At 43.6% G+C, this 24,482-nt stretch overlaps 1 protein-coding gene across 3 annotated transcripts in view; it reads left to right on the forward strand.

Moving 5' to 3' along the window:
• The window catches only part of LOC148537765 (uncharacterized), a 56,603-nt gene that overhangs the window by 11,237 nt on the left and 20,884 nt on the right, over window positions 1-24,482 (forward strand). For 2 of the 3 annotated variants that reach the window (XM_088460309.1, XM_088460308.1), the window contains exons 2-3: window positions 6,415-6,540; window positions 8,829-8,872. In XM_088460309.1, coding sequence (XP_088316435.1) covers window positions 6,441-6,540; window positions 8,829-8,872 — 144 coding nt within the window. In that variant the 5' untranslated portion in view covers window positions 6,415-6,440. Of the gene's footprint in view, window positions 1-6,414; window positions 6,541-8,828; window positions 8,873-9,144; window positions 9,150-24,482 lie in introns of all 3 variants that reach the window. The other variant, XM_088460310.1, reaches the window with a different exon arrangement.

Genomic DNA, 24,482 nt, shown 5'->3' on the forward strand with positions numbered 1-24,482 from the left:
TGAAGCGATTCACACTGAATCACATCATTGTGGCCCCGCACTTCCTTCACAATGCCGATAATCATGAAATTGTGTAGCGGGGGATAGGGCCTCGATTACACAATTTTCTACGACATGCCACCCCGCTGATCCAACCTGGTTACCGAGGAAGTTGACAAGTGACCAAACCCGCAGCTTAGCAAATTTAGCCCCAGGAGGCTATGCACTAAGATAGGTGATGTCCCACTAACTAGTATTTTGTTAGTGCTTTGGTGCCATTTAAAATTTAAAGAGCCGGAACATAGCTATGGGGGCAGGCTGGGCAGAGCTCTGGGTGACGGAGGGAGGGGGTGCCAGCTGGGTAGCCACAGTTGCAGCTTCCGTAGTTGCAATCCTGGGGAACAGGATTAGCAGGGAGGGGGGGGGGGTGAGCATATATCCCCTCCCAGAGGCTGTGTGCTAAAGCAATAGGCAGTATGGCCCCTGTCTACCCTGTCTGTTTCTCTGTAAGAGATGTGTGCGGTGGTGCGGTGTGGTTGAGCACTTACCTCACTCCACATGCTCTCATCTCCAGGATGTTGAGATGTTCAAACAGTTCTGGACCACAGGTTGTACAACGCCTCTCTGGAAAAAGACTTTGATTAGAACCAGGCAGTTGCAAAATGTTTAGAAAAGGACAAGGCAGATGACCATAAACAGCAAGGGAAAGAACACTTCAGTTGCTGGACCAGGTAAGTCATAACTGGAACAATGGTCTCAGACCCTGGTTTTCAACCATGCATACTCGCACACTTAGGAGTCACCATGCCAGTAGTGCCCACCTAGTAACACGACCACCTCCTGGGAGTACCCTAATATGTCCTAGCACTCACTTGCATTGGACAGACTTCACCTATAAGGAGAACACACACAAGGACACGCACACATCACACATGGACTGTCCTAGCATCATCAGGCAGACTGGCTTCTGCAAGCAAACAAACAAGAGCACTACTTACCAGGGTATTCTTGTTCCCTTTGATTGTTGTCTCACTGTACAATGCTCAGCTGCTGTGCGACAATATGCAAATATTGCAGCAGCCGGGCTATGTATTGAGACGATACTGGTGTCTTTGTAAATCCAAGCATCTGCTTCTAAGGTTGCAGCATCGATTGCAGATCATTCAGTGTTAGCAGTTCTGAGTTACTCTATCTCGCAGAATGACCATGGGAACTGAGATGCTGGGGCCATGTTTACGGTGTTTGGAAACGCAGATGCAGGATGTGATACACTACCAAAATAGTTGCGACATGCCTGAGTTTTTAGCCGACACTCCCCATTACTACCTCCAAACAGTCCCTGACTGTCAATCACACTGCAAATAAATACTCACTTTGAGCGACTATTGTATTGTACCTTGAGGCATGCACACTGCAATTTAGACACATGCACAGTGCAACTCAGATGCATGCGCAGACAGCCGATAATTGCTCAACTGCGAAAACATTGGATAAGCATACAACTCAGAATCAGGCCTTATAGCCCCTAACATGCAAACAGCATATAATCACAGATAGGTAATTACACCACTAGCCTATCTTTCATTGGAGTCTGATAAGGAAAACCTATTGCTGGATGGCATTTGCATAAGGGTGTGCCACATAGACCAGGGTCACTTAGGAGTGCCACACACACTCACACATGGGGAAGGACAATCCATCTGTTGTGCCATGCACAGATGATCCAGAGTGGTGGAATAATGGGCTGCTTATGGTGGGAAAACTGGTGCATTTAATGTGAGGGCCAGCAAACCTGTCCACACACTTATGTAGCCACACCAGCATCGGTCTAGTGCCCAAAGTTAATTCTAGACCCACGAGCTTAGCACCCAATCCTAATAATGCTCATGGGCCTGATGCTTGCTTATGCCCATGGATCTACCTTCTGACTGCATGGCCATGAGCCTAATGCAAGACACACTGGTAGTCTACGGTGGTAGTATGATGAAAGGATGTCCCACTGGGACCTTACCAGCTCCAACCTTAGTGGGCAGTTGTACCCTCTGTGCTGGCCCTACCCTGCAGGGGTCAGCACTGCGCCTCAGTTTGCCAAGTGCTGGATGTTCTCTTGCCTCTTGGTGTTAGCTTGACTCTCGCTGGACTTCACCTGCACAGCACGTACAAGCTCTTTTACCACCAAGGCCTAGGTGTTCTGGAATATTCTGGCTTGAGCCAGCATCTCCTGTCTTCCTTCTGCTACCTCTTCTGATCTTATGTCTTCCGGTGCCTTTGATTTTCTTCCTCCCGGGTCCTTCTGTGAGTCTTCCTTGCCTCTTCAGAAGCTATTCTATGCTCCCCCTCTGCTTTTGTACTGACTTTGTGCCACTCACGCCAGCTAATAAAAACTGTAGTAAGTGGGTGGATCAATGATGCTGCAAGCAGCTATTGGTTAGTCACGGCTGCTCATGCGAGCAGCTCATGGTTAGCACCAAATTTGAAAAGCTGCAGTGGATCCTTTGTCAACACTGGGATCTAATGCCTGGTACCATCTCTACATCTGCATGACACTTCTTCTTCCTCACTGACAGCAGCCTCAGTTGGACCTTCCTAACAGGCTACTGCTGCTTCCTGCTTCCCTGAACACTGTGGTTTGAGCAGATGAGACCTCCAGCAGGTAAGTTAGGGTTAAGGTAGGGTCAGAGGCGTCTTTAGAGAGGAGGGGGCCCGTGTGCGTCCCCCGTCACAGGCCCCCTCCTCTCCAGCGGGCGGCAGCCGACTGACGTGGCTGGCCGGCCACCGCAGAATCAATAGATTCTGGGCACTAGAGTGTGCCTGTAGTCTATTGCGCATGCACAGATTGCCGGGCAAATGGCGCGTTTGCCATTTTCCCGGTGATTTCCTCACAGCGTTTGTGCAAAAATGCCGGAAAAATGGCCATGGTGGCCATTTTTCTGCGTTTGAGCAGTGCTGGGAGACCCGATGCGGGACCTCGGAGAGGTAAGTTTTACATAATATGGGTGCAGGGTGTGCAATGCGGGCACCGCCGGGCTCCAGCTCTGAAGGGGCACCTCCTCCATTGTCCACAACATACTCATCCCACTTAGGGATGTAACTATGTACCGTCATGGCCGCCCAATACATGGCACCCCTTCCTGGCACCTGAGAAGCTACCATGCACTAGTGGAGAGCTCCATATCAGACCATCAGCTGCTGCATTTGTCTATCTATAGCCTGTCTGCATGCAAATTGCTACATTACAGTGTCAGCGGCAGTGACGGGGTGGGGGGGGCACCAAATTATAACTTGCCTCCGGGCATCTGGAATGACCTCATGCCACTGGGTAGGGTATAGTAAAACTAAATAAGAGAAGTAGGACGGGGTAACAATGGGGTTAATTATGATGAAGGTTTTTTATGAGACTTAGGGCAGGATGTATCAAACCTTGGAGAGAGAGAGTAGTTGCTTAAAGCAACCAATCAGCTTCTAACTATAATTTCAAAGACTGTGCTAGATAAATAACAGTTAGAAGCTGATTGATTGCTTTGGGCTACTTCTGCACTTTATCTTTCTCCAATGATTGATATATCTCCCCTGATGGAGGTAAATAGGGGTTTAATGTACATAAATGTCATTATTTTATGATTGAAAAAATCATAGAAAATTACAGCACTCAATAGATAAAATGTTTGCAAACCCAAAGCAGCACAGACAACATGAGCTTGTCAGTCTCACGCAGTTATGTAAACACATTAATATAACTATGTGCTCTGGGATAGCTTGGTTTATTAATGATGTGTCAAATATAAATTATTTATGTTGGAACACAATACAATATTACTGCAAAAAACAATATGTGTAGAAAATGTCAGTCAAAACCCATTGCATATCCTTAAATCATCATAATTTTTGTGAAATATCACTCTACAAAAAATTTCTACTGTATCTATTCTAGATCAAAATTATTTTCAGTATGAGGCTCTTGAGTAGATTCTTACGAGGTGAAGGTTGTATATTCGCAGTGTAGTTTGGTCCATAAAGGGTATGTGGGGTAGGTACATTTCCACTGTATGACTTAACTGTAGAATTGAGCTGCAAATCCCTCCTGCCATTGTCTCACTGTGTTATACAAACTTATAGTCAAGTACTCAAATAACCACTAATGTGTGCCTGCAAGGATACAATGTTACAGGTAAGTCGATATAAATCGAATAAGTAACTACAGGTTATTATAACATATGTAAAAAAATACCTGGTATATGAGTGTGTTCCAATGCGTTTTGTCACAATCATGGGACTTCCTCAGGGGGTGTGTTCCTTTGACATTTTGTACACAGTGGATTTTGCTGTAGTATTGCATTATGTTCCAATATAAACAATTTATATTTGACATCATTAATCAACCAAGCTAGACCAGAGTGCATTGCTATATTAATCTAATTATTTTATGATGTTTGGACTAATTGATAATAATAATTATGAAGGTAATTATTGTAAAGGGGTTAATTATATTAAATGGGGTTGTTACTATGAAGCTGAAGTAGTTAATGATTTTGAGGAAGGGTTAATTATTCATGAGGGAATTATATTGTAAGGTAATCAAAAATACTCTCTGTGTTGTTTGGCAGTCACTTTGGCAGTATTATATGGTGGTTACTGAGACTCTCTGTATTTTATGGTGGTTATTCATGCTCCCTGTATAACGGGTGGAAATTGTGATGTTCTCTATATTATATGGCGGTCACTGAGGAGCTCTGTATTATATAGGAGGTACTGATGCTCTCTGCATTATACGGCGATCACTAATGCTCTTTGTATTATATGGTGCTCACCGTGATGTTCTCTGTATTATATACTGGTCAATAATGCTCTCTGCTTTATATGGAGGTCATATAGGTAAAGGATGACTACTATCTGCTGCTGGGGATCTCCAAACTGAGTCTTTGCCCCGAGTGACAGGAAGCCTAGCTCCACCCCTGCCTTAAGGATAAGAGAATGTAAATTAAATGGAAATAAAAGTGCTAATACATTTGTAGCAATTCATTAAACTTCTTTATGCAAGATTAAAAAGCTAAAGAAAAATGTACCTAAACCTGTCATTATAGTGGGTACTGCTTGTAATCTACAGGAAAGTAAACAAAAAACTGGTTTGGATAAATATGAAGTAATCTTTTATGACATGGTTATTCTCCATCTCCTAATCACCGCATAAATCTGGCTATTGTCACCAATAGGACAGGATTGTAAAATCAATTCTGGAAGCTTTTACCAATTATGGCTACTATGTCATTTCATGGGCAAAAAAAAAAAAAAAAAAATCATGCTACTTTCATGGAGGCTTCCTGTTCTTCACACACTGATCCACTAGAAAAAAGTGAATCTAATTAAGTTGGACTGCCCACACATGTCACCTATTATTGACACCTATATTAAGGCCCCCATACATCAGCAACTGATTGCAGCAATTGTGCAATTTGCAGTCGATTGTGTATAAATATCTTTCCCTTTTTCAAGCGATTGTGGCAATTCTGCAATCTGCACTCGATTGAAAAAGGGAAAGATTTTTATACACAATCGATTGCAAATTGCACAATTGCTGCAATCAATTGCTGGTGTATGGGGGCCTTAACTCCATATTATAATGGGGCAGTGCTCATTGCATTGAATGTTAAAATTAATTCATAACAAATGCATTTTTTTTCCACTTTATGCATAATATTTTATGACTGTAATAGTAGAATCTATAAAAAGGTGTCTTTCATCCACACTCATTACCTGCTCCCATAAACAGGTACAGGACTTTTCCAGGCTGCACCCACTCTGTGGAATGCCCTCCCTTGCACAACAAGGCTTTCTTCTAGCCTCCAAACCTTCAAGCGTTACATGAAATCGCAAAGCTTATCAAATTCCAGAGCCTCTCACTTAACCACCGTAAGCTACTTTACTAAGTACCTCCCCTCTACACAGTCCACAAAGAACTTTACATATGTTCTCTTTCTATGCTACCACATCCCGCTGACCCCAGGCCGACATTCATGTGTGACTGGATTATACAGACCACCAAGATTCTCTGTAATCTGGCTGGACCAATAAGCACTATGTAGCACTTATCCTTTGTGTATCACCTAAATATTTCACGTAGATTGTAAGATTGAGAGCAGGGCCCTCTTACCTCTCCGTCTGTCTGTTATTACCCAGTCTTGTCTTTTTAAATGTTTGCTCCCAATTGTAAAGCTAAACGGAATATGCTGGCCCTATATAAGTCAATGTTAATAATAATTATAATAGTAATAATAATAATTTTCCGCTTCTGAGAAAAGATAGAAATAGGTGGTACTTGTACTGTATAGTGTACTTGTATAATGTGAGTAATCTGATCTCTGTGTGACCTAATTGTAATTATACTAAATAGATGCACTTTACCTACCTACATTAATTAAAAACCTGTCCTGTACATAGCAGTATGACTACTCCAGGAAAAGAAAATGAAAAACTGCAATGAGGATCACAGACAGCTGAAGCAACTGCAATTTGCACATCGAATAATCTCTCTGTCTAATAGAATTGGTACAAAACCACTTCCAGGTTAGTTACCACTCCTGAAGCTCAGTCTGCCAATCACTGTACAACAAATTAATACTTTTAATTTGTTTCCTTTCTAAAAAAAAGTCATACATTACTAATTTGAGATCAAGAAAAACTAAAATGATTTCAGAATGTTTTACTAGCTCTATTTTCGGAGCTACACTTCTTGCACTATACTGTATGTACATTAGTAATATAGTCATAGTGAAAGCTATTTTAAAATAATCTGATATTTTCTTGATAGAAAATATATAACAGTTGTTTTAATTCAATCAATCACAAATAAGAACACAAAACGAAACAAACATACAGCATACGAAAGTACTATCTAATATAGTGGCCTATTCATGGGGGTGCTTTCTCTTTGCTTGTCACTTGTACTCCTCTTCTGGGGCATCTTGTCACTGTCCAACAGTAGTGATTCACCTACCCTGATATCTTTGTTCCATTGCTGAAATGTCTTGGTGGAATCGCTCACTATGCTTGTCACTCAGTGCACCAGTTATCTTGTGTAGGTAATCCCATGAATCGCATATATTTGAATAGGGGAGGGGACAAATAACTGATTCATTTAATTGGGTCATTAGGCCCCGCCCCCTCTACGCAGAATGCAGATTGCTGGTAAGATTCTCTCCATTCTGCCCACATCACTAGGAATACCCCTACATCGTCATAAATGGGCTATATCTCGGAACTCAGAGCTAACTGAGAGTTTTTAATGTCATATTCATTCTTTGCATGCTGGAATCAATTAGAAGTAACTATTTTCACATCGGAAACATTTTCATTGTTGTGCAGTGCAATCGGCTTATTCACATGAGCATTTTTGAGGATGTTTCACACACATTGCAAGGTCTAATACCTTGGTAAAAATGTAAACATACAAATGTTTTGCTCTGTTTGTTGGGGTACAAAAGAAATGCTTGCCTACTCCTCCAAAACACTTTGGAGGCTCACAAAATTTCAGGGAGTCACCGGAGAGAGAGAGTCCAAGGAGAGCAGGTCACCTTCCCGCACACATCCTAGTGACATGAAAGGAATTGGGGGCCATGATGAAGCGCTTCTCATCGAGAAACGGCTTGCAGCATCATAGCCCCAATTTGCAGCATTGTGCAGCAGGGGGTGAGGTTATAATAAGGTGGCTTTCCCCACCCTCTACAGTAGCAAATATTTATTAACAACTGCAAGGAATGTATCCCATGCAGGGCTAATGATGTTTTGGGCAGGTATGAGTGTGGGGAGGCATGGCCACTGTTATACCCGATCTATGGTGCGCCCTGCTGCTAAATGGGGCTGTTCGTTCAGGCGGTGATTATGGCATCATGGGGGTGTGACTATACCCTGCAGTTTCATGTGCAAGGGTAAAGCTCTCATATCTACAAGCTTTCTGTACTATACGAAACATTCCAAAAACTGCAGAAATTTGAAAAAACATTTACGGGCATTTTTATTAATATTATTTTTTCTGAAATATTGTGAAAACGGGTGGTTTCACACCCATTTCACACCCTTTTCACATTGCTTTAGTTATGTACTAAAGGGCAATTGTAGGAGAATTCGCAAAATTCTCCTACAAGCCCTAATTGTCACATTGTTTTTAGTAAGCAGATTGCATTTCGTATAATTATAATGGGAAATGTGATCTGCTCACATTTACTAAAGTTGAATTGTAAAAAATAACGGGGGAGGCCTTGTGATAATAACACCACCAGGAGATTACATTATTAGGGCTTTCCCACCATGTCAGCCTTGTAATCAGCATAGACCACAAACTGATTACAGTAAAAAAAAAATATTTAAAAGAAAAAAAAGAAAGCACCTGCGCCCAGGGAACCGGTAATCCAGTGAGCTCTCCTGTGATTCCGATCAGTTGATTTCCGGAATCCTGCTCTGTGACCCCCGGTCAGCTGCTTTGTGCTGTAAACTGAGATGGAACGATGCAAAGAATTGCTGGAACGATACATCGCGTGGTGGTATACCTGATCGTGCAGTGTGTATGGCTGGTGCAATGTATCGTTACATCGCCTTGTTGTGTCGCTGGGTACACACATTGTATAGTGTGTGTACCCAGCTTAAGTTCATAAAAGCTAAACTAAACAAAAAATCTGTTTATATAATGTTTTTCTTTTTCACAGTTGTGCTTAATTGACAGGGTACATTACAATTTACAAGGGGTCTAACAGTATAATAAATAATCCTAAAATATAAATCTGCTTTCTTGAAGTCACAAGTATACATGTTAGGAGAATATGGTGCTTTAAACCTCCATTCTTCTCTCTCCTATGTAGCTGGTGTCCACCTGAAAGGCAACACAGATTCGGACAGTTGGGAGGTAAGGAATAATTATGGATGCACTAACAATTACATGTTTTCCCACATTCCTGATTTCCGGGGGCAGCCCAACTTAGTCAGTTTGATTATACCATCTGTGATTATGCATAGATATCCTTAAAACCTGGACTGTTATGGTGCATTGAGGACCGAGTTTGGGAACCACTGCTGTATTAGACTGTAATGCAATTCACCCGCTGATATGCACATGCTGATGACAGAGTAAAATCAGAAACATCAGCAGGGGCCAAATGTAACAGGGTGAGAGTTTAGAAAATGTGAGTGTTTAGCAGTAAAACTCTCACACTAATACATTGATCAAGTTGTATTTTCAATACAGGAAACACCTGGATGAGAGTTTAAATCTTGAGAGTTTTTTGAGTCTGAAAAACATGCAAGTTTGCATATTCTGGGGCCTATTCATCAACACTAAAATAAAGTTTTTAAGGACATTTTCCTTAATTAACGTTATTTTAGTATTCATGAACACACTTAGCACAGGAGATATCACTGACATTAGTATGGGGATATGGAAATTATGGTATTCATCAAATTCGGAATATTATGTATTATGTACGAGAAGATAGTCTCCCCCTTAAGAAATCCATTGAAAAGTCTACACAAATAGGGAAATAAATTAGATTTAAATTTCTTATAATACAGTAGGGAGAAGCCGTCTGGACCAGGGGCTTTACCAGATTTTTTTTAGATTTTAACGTCTCCTCCAATTCTTCTAAAGAAATATCTGCGCTTAATTGAGCAACCTTAGAGCTGCTTAATTTAGGGAGATGACACTTTACCAAGAAAGAATCAATGTCTTTATCTAAAGAGGGAGATGGAACAGAGTTGTGGTTAGAGTTATACAAATTTTAATAAAAGGTTTCAAATTCCTTCTCCTTCCGGGGTCATGTGTTAAATCAACTACTCTAGTTTTAATCGACAAAATATTTTTAGATGAAACTTTAGCTCGTAATTTCCGAGCCAGTAGCTTGTCGGCTTTATCCCCCTTTTCATAATACCTCTGATTTAAATGACGGAGAAAGAGTTCTGTTTTATGAGACCATAACACATTAAGTTCTCCTCAAATTGAAATGAGCTGATCTAGATTGAATAAGAGTAGATTTATGTTTTAATTCTAGTTGGTGGAGCTGTGTGGTTAAATCTAAGATGGCTTGGGTACGTTGTCGTTTAATTCTAGAAGCCATTTGAATAAAATGAAAAATGAAGAACTGCTTTGTGGGCTTCCCACAAAGTCATATATTTGATATCAGGGGTCTGATTTACGGAAAAATAATCTTTAAGTAATTGGGAAATCTGTACTAAAATATCTTTGTTTTGTAAAAGAGAATCATTTAGGCACCAGGATAGAGGAAGCGAAATAGAGGAAAGACAAGACAAAGTATAGGAAACTGGGGCGTATAATCTTTAGCAAAAGGGTCTTGCACCCGCCAGGTGTCAAACAGTAAATGGTTTTTAAGTAGAGATAGTAGGGCTTTAGAATTACATTCTCTAATATAGATCAGTGAAGGCAATGGGTGGGATCTGTCATATTTTTGATGGAGAACTGTATTAAAATCCCCTGCTAAAATGACCTCCCCCTTACGATAATGAGAAATTTTTTAATCTAGAGCAGCAAAAAAAGAAGATTGATTTACATTCGGGGCATAAACATTCACCAATGTAACCAGGGTATTATTTAACATACCTATTAGAATAATAAACCTACCCCTCTTATCTCTGTATACCGTTTCCGGTACCAATTGTAAATGACTAGCAACTAGCACCATCACTCCCTTTTTTTTTTTGTGAATGATCACAGGCATGAAATACAGCAGGATACCTTGAGGAGCGGAGTTCAGGGTGAGAAGAACCATGGAAATGCGTTTCCTGGAGACAAATCAAATCACCAGACAGTCACTTTAAATCAAAAAATAACTTGGTCCGCTTTTGTGGGCTATTTAAACCCTTAACATTATGGGTTGCAATACGAATTGACATTTATAATAAAAATAAAAATCTGTCAAATATAATGAGAAATGGCCCCCGCGAAAAAAACAAGAGAAAAACAAAATAAAAATTAGGAAAAGAAAAAGCAAAGGAAAACAAGGAGAACAAGAAAAAAAAAATAGTACATAAAAAGAAAGATTAAGACTCGTAAACCCCAACATACTGAGCTTAGAGAAGGTCATATTGATGTGGTGTAGCTCCAACTAGGATGAATGGAGAACCAAGCTCAAAGTGGATTGTGGGGGAGATGTAGCTGTCGAAGGCACCGTTGACCAAACTCGCTTTGGAGCCCTTGGAAGCATGGGAGAGCCGGAGGACTGCTTGTTAGCTTGTTAGCCGGACTTACTTGAGATGTCGAAGCAGTCGTAGCACCAGGAAGGGATAGGTTGATCTTAGTCAGCAGTTGAAGAGCATCTTCTTTGGATTTAGGGAACAATTGTCTCCCATCTGACAAAACAATCAGAGAAAGGAAAACCACATCTATACTAAATATGATTGTCCCGAAGAACCTGGGTATAGTCCCAGAAATCAAAGCGTCTTTTTAGGGTCATAGGGGATAGATCTTGGAAGACCATTAGGTGATGCGAGTCGAAGACACAGTTGTTCCTCTCGAGCTGCGGCCAGCAACCTCTCCTTTGTCTTGAAGTAGGAGCACCGTAACACCACATCTCGTGAAGGAGCCGATTGTGCCGGCTTTGCCCGCAATGTGCGATGAGCCCTGTCCATAAGAAACTGATCAACTCGAGTGGTGGGTAGCAGGTGTTGGAAGAAGCGAATGAGAAAGTCTGCCAATTGAGCCGGTTCAATGGATTCAGGGATATTCTTGATCCGCAAATGATTTCTTCAGGCTCTATTCTCAATATCCTCCTGCTGATCTTGAAGTAAATGAATGTCAACCTGCATAGTGGACAAGGAATGTTCCATCTCCTGTTGGAATTGGATCACCTCGTCCATTTTATGTTCCATCTCATCCGTGCAAGTACCAAGCTCTGAAAACCTCGGCTTTGAGACCAGAGACCATCTTTTGAATCTCAGAATGGGTTGCATTTTTAAGTGATTTAATCTCACAAAGAATGGAGGCAATGCTATCCGTCATAGAGCCTGACGGAGAGTCAGACTCATCTTCTGGTTCTGAAATATGAGCAGATATAGAGGGAGCCACAGCTTTATAAGATGGAGCTTGCATTTTATTTATATAGGAGGTGATATCAGCAGGGGGAGCAGACCTACGAGGCTTAGGCATAATGAAAAATCTTCAGATTTAGGATTGGGTCATGAAGCAGTGTGAAACAGTGTGAAACATCTAAAATCAACAATATGGCATCTTTATATAGAGTAGCTGTACATTCAGATCCAGAGCAGGATTCACTTATCCAGAGCGATTACATTTTCACAGAGATGGTTGTATGGAATAGGGAAATCTTGGATGAAGGTGTAGCCCGGGTAAAGGGTGTCCTCTGGTGTTATATATGGTTACTGTGCCTCATAAATCCACTGGATAGTAACAGCTACAGTATATGATATAAGTTAAGACAGTGTTAGGCAATGTATCTATAGTCAGGGATCTGCAGGGGCACTGTCTCCTTCTCCTTCACAAACTGTCAGCAGGCCCAACCAACATCTCACCCCCAGTGAGGACATAACAGCAGGGGGGGGGGGGAGTTACAGGGATGATCCCAGCAAAGGGAGTGGGCACCTGGTACATGGCAGTTTAACAAAGTACCTTAATCAGGGGGATGGTGTGGGCTCAGAACCTCTTCCAGTTCCCCGCTGGAACCCCTGCAGGAGGCAAGATGGCGGATGGGCGGGTGCTGAGTCACCCTGCGGGTCTGAAGCTCCCGATCATTCAGGCCTCAGAAGAACATCTCCCTGGTCCGGTAGTGAGACCAGAGGGCTGAGTTAGCTGGCAGCAGTGTCCCGGAGGCCGCGCTGAGGGAGAAGGTGGCGGAGCCGCCGACTGCGGAGTGTAGCTGACGTGCGGTGGCCGGAGAGATCCACTCAAGGCCGCGGCTTCTCCGAATTGCAGGCCTCAAGCCAGAGAGGGAGCCACGGATAGTGCCAGAGGGCAATGAGAGCGGGTCAGCCACTCGGGGACCAGGAAGATAGGGAGGACCCCCGCTATTTATCCTAAATACAGCCTGGCTGCGGGAGCTGGAGTAGAGCACGCCTGCTCTCTTTAATGGCCAGGCCACGCCCCCCAGGTGTTTTTTTCTATGTGAAAGGGTCAACCCGGGTCAAAATTTGCCAGTAGCAATTGCTTACATGCAGCATGCATCTAATCTGATATGACAACAAATTAGAATGTGTCTTTCATATATGGCCTCTACTACAAAGATGCGCTGACCTGCACAGCTCCTGCAAACTTCTGTGGTAGAATCAGCTTGTTAATAGTGCTGTTCAAGAACTTGATCTCCTTCCTATATCAACTACTCCTGTCTCATAACCAACCCAGGGAGAGGGATGGGGAGACACTAAACACTGGTGATGGGGTTAAATAAGGACTAACCTAATTAAGACCACCATTTTGGTTAATATCAAAGAGAAACTTTTCTATGGTTGGTACTAGGGGCTTGATTCAGACCCGCTCGCTAGATGCATGCGGAAGGAGCCGTCAGCTGCCAAAGTATGTAAATCTGGAGATCGCTTGCCAAGGCAATAGCACTCCCACTATGTCTTGGCGTGCGATTGCGATGTGTATTAAAACGCCCACCAGCCTGTCTTAAGATGCCCACGCGCACGTCATCTCCGGGAAGTGTATGCAACCAGGGCCACAACTAGGGGGGGCTGGAGGTGCACGTGCACTGGGTGCGCCGCTGCATCCTCCACCAGTGTCCTCCAGACCGCTACCGTGGGGGGGGCTCCAAGCCGGACACTGGTTGAGATTTTATTACCAGCAGGCACCTGGCTCCTTCCCTGCAGCGCCGCGGTAGCTGGAGGCTGGAGTCCCTTCTGAACTCCAGCTTCCGACTCTCCCCACGGGCACTATAGTTCCGAGGAGCAGCCGGGCGGACCGGACAGGGGTGGACATAGGAGCGGGGTTTAAAGTAAGTATTGTTTTGGGTTTTTTTTGTGTAGCGGCACTACAGGGGTATTACTATGGGGGCATTACCATATGGGCACTACTACAGGGGCATTACTATTTGGGCACTACTATAGGGGCATAACCATATGGGTACTACTACAGGGGGTTTACTATGGGGACACTATTACAGGGGCACTACCTCAGGAGGCATTACTATAGGTGCACTGCTGAAGGGGACATTACTATAGGGGCACTGCTGCACGGGGCATTACTATGGGGGAATTACCAGGGGGGCGCCAAATTACTGTCTTGCCCCGGGTGACAAAAATTATTTATTTTTCGGGACAATTTATTATTGTGGTTGTCCAAAGGGTTCTGAAAGAAATCCCCACATATTTAGACAAAAATAGGAATTTTGCTTTTTTTTTCGCCTGGGATGTAGAAAACTTATCTCCAGTTTTTTTTTGCCAATTGCATTTTCGCCTGTTTTTGGTGAAAATATCGCCGTTTTTTGTCAAAAAAACCCTGCAGTTTTCGCCAGTGGCGAAAAAACTGCCGCTTTCACCGCTGATTGAATACGACCCATTGTCATTCATTCATTATTATCACAGATATTTCCTGCTTATCCTTCAGTTCCGATCTGGCCCGCATTCCCCATACACTAGTAGGGGAACCTAAATTCATCAAGCTCCAGGAATACAACATTTTTGGAGCTTTACTGTGGGAACCTTCTGATTCCTGGACCCCGTTCCTTCCCTATTGAAAGGAGTCCCGGTTACGAAGATGGATCCATTCAGATCCCTCCACCACGGCTCAGCTCTTTTTGCCGAAAGTCAGGCATGCGTGAACCCAAGTTCACGTATTTGCAGTTGCACTGAAGAGTAGCGGTGAAAGGATTTGCAGGGACAGCTGATCTTCGGACCAAAATAATTAACATGATGAATAGAAGAGAGATAAAGTGAAGAAGTTGCCCATAGCAACAAATCAGCATCTGTCATTTATCTAGCTTAATCTAAAAAATGACAGAAGCTGATTGGCTGCTATGAGCAACAGGTGCACTACTACAGGGGCACTACCTCAGGAGGTAGCAGCAGTGCCCCTATAATAATGTCCCCTTCAGCAGTGCACCTATAGTAATGCCTCCTGAGGTAGTGCCCCTGTAATACACCCACATCCCCACTTTATCCTGCCTCATACACTGCCGCTATTATTAGTGTTTGGGTTACTTATTATATGAAAAGCATCACTGCCAGATTCTTTCAGAAAGACCTGAGGGGAGATGTATCAATATTTAATAAAAGGCTCAACTGGCAACCATGTAATGTAATTGGGATGTAGTTAAATTGTCGGCACTGATGCTGTCAACAGTGTCATGTCAGCTGGAGAATACCAATAATAATGTTATTTAAAGCATTTTAAATGTTAAGCATCTTGTTTAAAATTACAATGCCAACACGGTTAAAATGCTTTAGATAACATTACTACTGAGTCGGCATTCTCCCATCGACATGATCCTGTTGACAGCATCAGCACTGATAAATCATTCCAAATCTGTGTGATGGTATCAGAGACTTAGGGCCTGATACAGAGGTGCACGCTACTGCAGCCACAACTGCCTCTTTTGACGCAGCACAACTGCTTCTTTATGCAAATCCTGCAGCAAATGGTTTTCGTACTGAGACACCCATCACCACTGTGCGCATTAAGACGCACCATTGGACGCACCACCGGAGATCACAACTACCCTATGGCAGGTGCAATTTCTCCATCTGAACATGGCCACTGTGGTCAGTGCAACTATGTTTTTAGACACAGTCGCTGACCGCGACACACCCACATCTGGCTAGTCACCTCCATATTACCTTCCTGACACACCTACAACAATTGCATCTCTCTGCTTGCAACTTCAATCTGCATCTCCAGGCGGTAACCATCGTGAATGTCTATTTGCAGTGCAACTCGGACGCATGTGCAGACTGGAAACATTGTCTACTTGCGTGCGGCAACAACAATACGTGCTCCTTTGAATCAGACCCTTATAGTGCTATTCATCCTGTACCTTCATATCAGTGGAGCAATACTTGAATATACAGCTTACCAATGGTTTTGATTTAGTGTAGTGTAGAGGTTCCAACTCGTCCTCAAGGCACCCTAATAGTCCAGATTTTAAAGATATCCATGTTTGGCCACAATTTGATTTAAACACCTGTGCTCAACCATGGATATCTCTAAAACCTGAATTGTCAGGGTGCCTTGAGGACCATGTTTGGGAACCTCTTGTGTAGTAAAACTGTTATTGGGAACATCTTAAAGTCCTATTATGATATTTGAGTACGATTTAATTAGTAGCAAATTTGCACATTATTCTGAAGTATATATAGCCATTTATTCTCATTATGTTTCGAACCATATAACTGCCTGGTTAATTTCATGTCAAGTTTGTTATTCAGGGCATGTTTTTGTTTTGAGCTGAGCCGGCGCCATTACGCTAACAATCACTCCCTTGTTCCTACTATTTAATTATCTGCTAATGCTGACTAGGTATTTTCATCAGGTCATTGTGCCATCTTGCAAAGTCAGCAATTATCTTGGAACTTTCTTTATTATCCTTCTCAGCCCCCAGATTTCACTCACTGTGGTACAAAGTTGGGATGAGGATAAATCTACAGGGCACAATACAGATGCATAATCCATACTTCTATGATATGCGCAGTGATTCTTTTGTGCTGGATCAGGCACTTTTGTTGGCCGCATAATCTTTCATGTTTAAAGATAATTTTTAAGGTCCCAGGGGTAAGCAGGATTTGTAGAGGGCAAGTTTCAATAGATAGATAGATAGATAGATAGATAGATAGATAGATAGATAGATAGATAGATAGATAGATAGATAGATAGATAGATAGATAACCACACACAATTACATTTAAAATGGGCAGTGAAATGTTTTACTGCTGTGTTATCATTAGTGAAATACTGTACACTAAAGGTAATCATTCATTACAGTTTAGTCTTCTTATTCATTTGTCTGTACATTTCCATGCTGAGAGCCTGATTCAGCAGGCACGCTAGGACGCATTCTGCAAGTGTGCAGAATGGGTCCTGCTAACTCACTTGTAGACTGGCAGCAGACTGGCAGTGATTGTGATTGAGTCAGTGATTGACAGTCTGCTACGGGAAGGGGGCGGCGATGGAGCCACCATTGCGGGGGAGGGAAGAAGCCAGGGTCACCGTCGGCTGACAGAGATTTCCTGGCCTCTTTCTCTAAACTGCAGCAGCCGGGACCCCATGGGCATTACTTAGGGGGCATTACTATGGGGGCACTACTACAGGGGCATTACTACAGGGTCACTACTACAGGAGCATTACTATATGGGCACTACTACAGGGGCATTACCTCAGGGGGCATTACTATAGGTGCACTGCTGAAGGGGGCATTACTATAGGGGCACTGCTGCAGGGGGCATTACTATGGGGGAATTACCGGGGGGGGTGCCAAATTAATGTCTTGCCCTGGGTGCCAAAAATCCTAGTTTAGGCCCTGTATGTAGCCATCGGTAACATTGAGTACCATCGGAAGCGAACGTAGCGCTTGTGGTTGACCATACCCTACTGCAGGCACTGCGAGTGCTTCAGTGTAAAAATCAGCCATGTGACGTGTACTATGACGCTCCGTCTTATGCACGCCTCTGAAATGGCATTGGGACGCTCAGGCATGCCTGCATTTGCACCATCCACTCCCCCGTTTTCATCGACCAACCCCTGCCACCACACACAAATGGCTTGTCCTGACACTCATTCTGCCGGGCTGTCTATGCGCAGTGAGCAAACGCTTCCCGATCAGCTGGACTAAACTGCGGTGGCTGGCTGCGGGACTCCATAAAGTGGAAATAGACAAAGTACCTACCAATCAGCTCCTGTCATTTTTCAAACACTGACATGAGCTGATTGGTTGGTACTTTATCACTCTCGAAGGCTTAGTACAGCTTCCCCTTGGTCTCCAGTGCCACCTCTATGCCTACACACATATATCTCTCCTCCTTTGAAGTGTCTCCATTTTTGTTTGTCCAGCTTGTCACATGGATACCTGAGTTTACACTCTGTAATTACAGATATTAAATTCCAATGGCAGAAAGGCTTAATAGTAAGAAACAAGTACACACAAATGCCTATGTATATTACACTGGTGAGCGGTGCACGTGGGCCACTGGGTCCAGATGGGCAACCGCACAACATACCCTGCACCCATAGTATACTTACCTTGTGTCGGCCAGAGGGTCCTTCTTCCTCAGTGCCGCCATCTTCCCAGTGACATCTTTGAGAAGATGGCGCCACACTGTGAAAGCAAAGTCTCCGGCACTTTTAGCTACTGTGCGCATGTGCTATCTTCCTGAATATCACTGGGAAGATGGTGCTATAGAGGAGGGGGACTCACTTGCCAGCACAAGGTCAGAGCTGGGTTAATGAGGGGGACAAGTTTCTCAGAGACCCATCCATGCATCAACTACAGCTGCAGTGCAAAAGAGCACGACAAGCTGCAGAAACTGAAAAGGAGAGTGTGTGGCGTCTGAGCAGGAGGGTGAGGCTACACGGCACTGTGCAGGCAGTGCTAGTAGCAGCATGGGAGAGAGAATTGAAGGGAAGGAGGCAGGAGCATCTGCTGACAGTGTACCTAGTTATGATGAAAGTGATATACTATAAATATGTATGCGTGTGTGACAATATCTAGGTGTGTGACTGTATGTATGTGTATAAGTGTGGCTGTATGTTTGTGGTTGTGTGTAACTGTACATATGTAGGTGTATATGTGTGTGACTATGGGGGGAATTCAAATGTTGGCAAAGGGTGCAAATTGCTGTAACGTTTAAACACCTGCAACGGCAGCCTGTCTCGCACCCTTCGCCCGGCCTGCCAAAATACCATTTCGCACAAAAGTGCTCATTACCCTATGGGGTAGTGAACACTTTTGTGAAAAATCCCAATGCCATAAAGCGCAGATTCGTCCGGGCGCATAGATTTGTCATTAATTGTATTCCCCCCTATGAGTGTGACTGTGTGTGTGTCAGTATATAAGTGACTGCATGCATATGTATATGTGTGTGACTGTATATATGTACGTGTATATGTGTGTGACTATGTATTTATGCATATCCCCCCAACCATCACGATTGGTGGGACAGTCCTGTTTTTTGGGCACTGTCCCACATATGGGCTGGAGAACAGCTAGGGAGGGAACACTCCCACCTGCTGTGTGCATGAGACTGGGTTCAGCCCAGCAGCTGGGGAAGTGATATGCACGTGATGTGCAGCCATGCCCCCTGTTCATGTGCTCGCTGAAGGCGTACACACTATGACCTGATCCCCTCATCCCAAATGTTGGTCTTTAGGGGCCACCAGTCCTAAGTGCCCAAGGCCTCCAACATAGGGTAAAGTCTGGTAATGGGTATCTAAGTATCAATGAGCAAAGACAGAGGCAGGTCAGTTTCAATACAAAGAAGGGGCAAAGACAGAGGCAGGGCAGATTGAATCCAAGGTCTGGTAACAGGTTTCCAAATATAAGCACTACTGACAGGCAGAGGAGGTGGGAGCAAACATCTGTGAGAATACTAATCACTTAACAATAACTGTAAGATGAGGCTCTCTTAAGTATCTTTAAATAGCCAGCCCTTTAATGCCAGTCTGAGCGCAATCCACTGCACAGCCATCTGAGCTTCCAGTCCCTGCGTTCAAGCAACTGGGAACAGTGACTGCTCTGTGCAAGTGCCCAAACTCCAGACATCAGAGAATACTTACTGACTTTGCAGGGCATTATTCCAGGAGCAGCCGGAGAGGACCTGCTTCTTTCATTTTCAGGGGGTGGGCCCAGACAAGAGCCGGCATTAGGCCCCACCCCATTTACAGGAAACCCCACATGATTCACGGGTTCGCGGAGAGGGGGAGGGGCTAGATGGTGCAATTTGTGTCATTTAGCCACGCCCCTTCCATATGGAGATGCAAACGTCTCGGAAAATCTCCCCATCCTGCCCACTTCACTAGAAAGTGGCTGGGATGCGGGAGATTTGCCTACTCTTTCGGGGTGCGGGGGAGTTACCCGAAAAAGCGGGAGCCGCCCACGACTCCCGGGAGAGTAGGCAACTATGCATCAGTGTCACTCTGACAGCCGAAAAACAACAGGGTAGGAACCGGGAACAGCAGCCTGCTTGCAGAGATGATACAGCTATCACTTTGCCCCTGGTTCTAAACCAGGGGTACACCAGGGACGTGTAGTCAGGGTAGGCAAGGGAGGCAGAGCCTCCCCTCTCATACGCCTGAGATTTGATATAAAAATTATTAGAATAATGCAAAGAAGATATTTATAACTTTGAATCCTCTATTTTGTTTATTGTAATCATTTTTATAGTTAACACTCATCAGCTTTGTTTAGCTATGTGGGACTGCAGGGAGATGTGAGATGAGGCAGCAACAGCTCAGCCTTCATTCTGTATGCATACACTGCTTGCAGAGCTGTTGGTAGAACCACATATGGGCAGTAAGCTGCACAAAAAGAGAGCTAATAGAAGCATGCCTCTGATGAGTACTGATGAACACTTTGGATGTGTCATGTGACCAGGAAGTGCCCTACAGTGTCTAGAGATCAGATCTGTTATCAGCAGCAAGAGAAGACACAGTGATGCAGGTAGCAGAATTAATGGATAGTGAAGCATAGTATAGTGATGGGAGAGTTACAGTGAGTAGAGGGTGAGACAGTCTCCCAGCACTCAAACCATACATGCCTACTTTCCTGAGAATCATGGGAGGCTCTCGATTTTTTGGGTAACCCCCGCACCCCTGGAAGAGTAGGCATATCTCCCACTGCCCGCCCACTTCCTAGTGAAGTGGGCAGAATGGGGAGATTTTACATGGAATTTTCTGGTTGCAGGGTTTTCTGTAAAGGGGGCGGGGTCTAATGCTGTCTATTATCTGTCCACGCCCCCCGAAGAGTAGAACAGCAGGTCCCCTCCTGCTGCTCCCGGAATTTCGGCAAGTATGCTCAGACCCATCTCCATGTGTGCTTCCCCAGCCACTGACCTCACCGCAAGTTACTGGGGTACACCCCATGGGGGTATGAGTTTAAGCTAGGGGCATGAGACACCACATTGATTTTCATTAGTAGATTTACTTACTTTTTGTTAATTGAGGTTTGAATGGCTGTTTTTCATTTTTCTAATATTGGATTTTAGGACAGTATGGGGTAAATATACTAAAGTGAGAGATTTTAGAAGTGAATTTTAGAAGTGATGTTGCCCATAGAAATCAATCAGATTCTACTTAACATTTAACTAGCACCTTCTAGAAGATAATAGCTAGAATCTGATTGATTGCTATGGGCAACATTACTTTTAAAACTCGCTTGTAAAAACTCTCACTTTAGTAAATTTGCCCCTAGGTGTAATCTCTCAAAAGGCTTATGACCTATGGACCTATTTTCTGCAACAAAATTATTATACATCTTAATAATAATTGACATGGGGTACAAGAAAAAAAGTGATGAAAATGAAATGCGTACGAGCATTTAAAAAGGTTTAGAACCACTGCACTTTGTTATCTCCTCATGGATGTCTCTTTGCTACCTAAAGCTATACATAAGCTTGCCTCCTTCTAGGGTCTCTGAACCTCTGCTTTAACGACTGCAGCCTTCTCCTGTCTCACTTCCCTCTTGCCCATCTCTCTATACTTCAGTCCATCCTCAATGTCAATACTAGACTGATTTTCCTCATCCACTGCTCCACTTCCACCTGTCAAATTCGAAGTGGGAAGTGGACCCGGACTAGGTGCAGGTAAGTCCTCGTGAGCAGTTTTCTGATATTGGAACGAGGGTGGACGCAGGGGGTACTTGTTCATGAATGTCTCTGTTTTTGCTGGATGATACGGAGTGCAGAGATCACAGGCAAAAGGGAACTAAACCCCACCGGGTATGCAGAGCGCAGCTACGGAAACGCTGAGTTATGGCAACTTGGTAACTTTGTAATGTAGTGCAGGTAGCGGCAGATTACCGGAACTGAGAAGAGCAGAGCACTGGCAGTAGCACTATGAACTGGAGCTGGCAGCAAACAAATTCACCAACTGAGTACTGCAACTGGGACACTGGAGGTAAACGAAACAAGGAGCACAGAGAACTAGCACACAGACTAGCTGTGCAAGACGTTGCACTGGCAACCTGAGAACTCCCAGGAAGCCCTTAAGTACTCAAGGCTGGAGCTGGATTGGCTGTCAGAGACCAATCATCCAGACTGGATTGGCTCCTTCCTGATGTGTGACCAAATCCAAGATGACGACGCCCAGCACCCGCCAGTGTTTCTACAAACTCCCACCCACAGCAGCTCTAACATGCCAGATGGACCGTGCCAGAGCGCCCAGACAGGTTAGTCCCGGATCCCCGGCGGTCCTCCAGAGCAGCCCGTGACACAAGCTCCCTGCTTAGTCAATCTCTGTATTGGCTCACCATCCCCTACAGAATCCAATTGAGACTATTAACCTTCAACTACAAAACCATCTGCCACCTCCATCCCTTTTCACAATTCACACCCATGACCACCAGCTCCACTTTACAAATGACCAGTGCCTCAACCCCCCACTGGGAACCACATCCACCTCCTAGATTTTTCCCGTGCTGCTCACAACCTATGGAATTTACTTCCACACCCAATCATACACTCCACCGGCCTCCAGAGTTTTGAATGCTCATTTGCAATTCCTGTTCATCTTGTAGCAGTCTTCTGCCTAATATGACTCTTGCTAGCCAATCCTGCTTCTGCTATATTATCACACTATTTTGCCAACCCACCATGTCTCAGCATTGCCCCTGCCCATTTTATTCGAAGTCTTCACAAGCAAGGACCTTTGGGCTCTTTTAACATGCTTTTTGTGTGTTCTGTTTGACACTTGTTTTTTTTTAATGTAATTTAAATATTACATTCTCAGATTCTCTCTACAGTATTATGTTAATTTTCTTGCTATTCTTGCATCTACACTTCTTGAATGTGCTGTATTTTGTCTTGGCTTATTTTGTATTTTGACTTTATATCTTTGTACTATGATATCGTTCCCCACTTATCTCCTTCCCCACTGTATTGCTCTATGGACATAGGAGGGGTAAGGGGCATTTTTCTACTTTAAAATTGAGTGCACGTATTTGGAGCTAAAGTAAACCAATTTTCTGCATACAGGGATAGGGTACTTACTTGCCCTGTCGGGATCTTCTCCTTTCAGGCTGCCGGCGTCGGGACTTCATACTCATTCCCTTTCAATGGGACTTTTTTTTTTTACCTTTCATACACTTTATACAGTTAAGTGCATTTTAAATAATGTGATAAAAACATACAAAAGCACAAATGTGACTCATGTAATGTTGAATCGCAGTTTCCCATCATTCTTCAAATAATTTGAAGACTTAGAGGGGTATTCAATATGAAAGGTTAACTTCCATGGCGAAGTTAACGTTTCATATCGGAGTTTTTTTCTGCGTAAAGGTATGGTGCGCGCTCCCGCTTATCCCCGTATTCAATATCAATTTAACGAAAACGGGAAACTCCGAAGTTGGATTTGCGTAATGTTACGAATTTTTCCTTAACATAATTGTAAGACCCCCCTAAAGTTGTAAAAACATGGGGGAACACTATGGGTACCCCTGTTTTAGCCCTTAATTGAAAGTCGGCGCTTTAAATAGCCGCAGCAGGTGTTTTTTTCCCGACATTGAAGAAGTGATGCAGAAGAGCACTTAGGTTATTTTTTTCAGTTTTTTAAGTGGTCCCATCAAATTTGGGGTACATGAAAATGGGTACTAGCATATTTTGATGTCCCTAAAGTAAGTTTTTAAAAATTCTGCATTTGTGCACATGCCGCTATAATTCTATTCTAGAAAACATCTGCCGCATACATGCAGAATAGCCCTGAACCTATTTCCCTATTGTTTAACAATTTTTTCCCTTTTTTTTTTTTGCACCCCAATTTTGAAATACATTTTTTGGGGTGTCCCTATTTTTTTTTTTTTACTTTTTTTGACACAGTTCTTTTTTAAATGTCAATTTTTTTAAGCCTGCACCCCTAAACCCCAATTCTGCACTTTTTTTCGACACCTATTCAATGGTGAAAAGTTATCACCGTTTTTTATCAAAGACTTTTCAAAACTGCGATAAGTCTTTGAAATTGAATACGGTGTAAAACTAAAATCTGCGATATTAACGCAAAAACGTTAAAAAGTGCGATATTAACGCAAAAACGATGTTATCGCACCCATATTGAATACCCCTAATAGGCTAAACCAAGCAGCATCATATCAAGAAAAAAAGGTAAAGATAATTAATGAAGGGGTGTTGTCTTAAGGTTTAGTAGGATCAGGAGGGACTAGAAAGTGTAATCTTTTCCACTTTCTCTTTTGTGCATGTTCAGCGACATCCAGGGCCGGTTCTCCCGTTACGCATGGCACGCAGCTGCGTACGGCGCCACATAGTGAAGGGGCCGCGGTGCAGACTGTGTCTCTGTGACACAGCTGCACCGCGTGTGTAGCGCTAACCGGACGGAGTTCAGTCAGCGCTACACGGCACAA

This window comes from Taudactylus pleione, unplaced genomic scaffold, assembly GCF_031769625.1.
Source record: "Taudactylus pleione unplaced genomic scaffold, aTauple2 ptg000044l, whole genome shotgun sequence".
Lineage (NCBI taxonomy): Eukaryota > Metazoa > Chordata > Amphibia > Anura > Myobatrachidae > Taudactylus > Taudactylus pleione.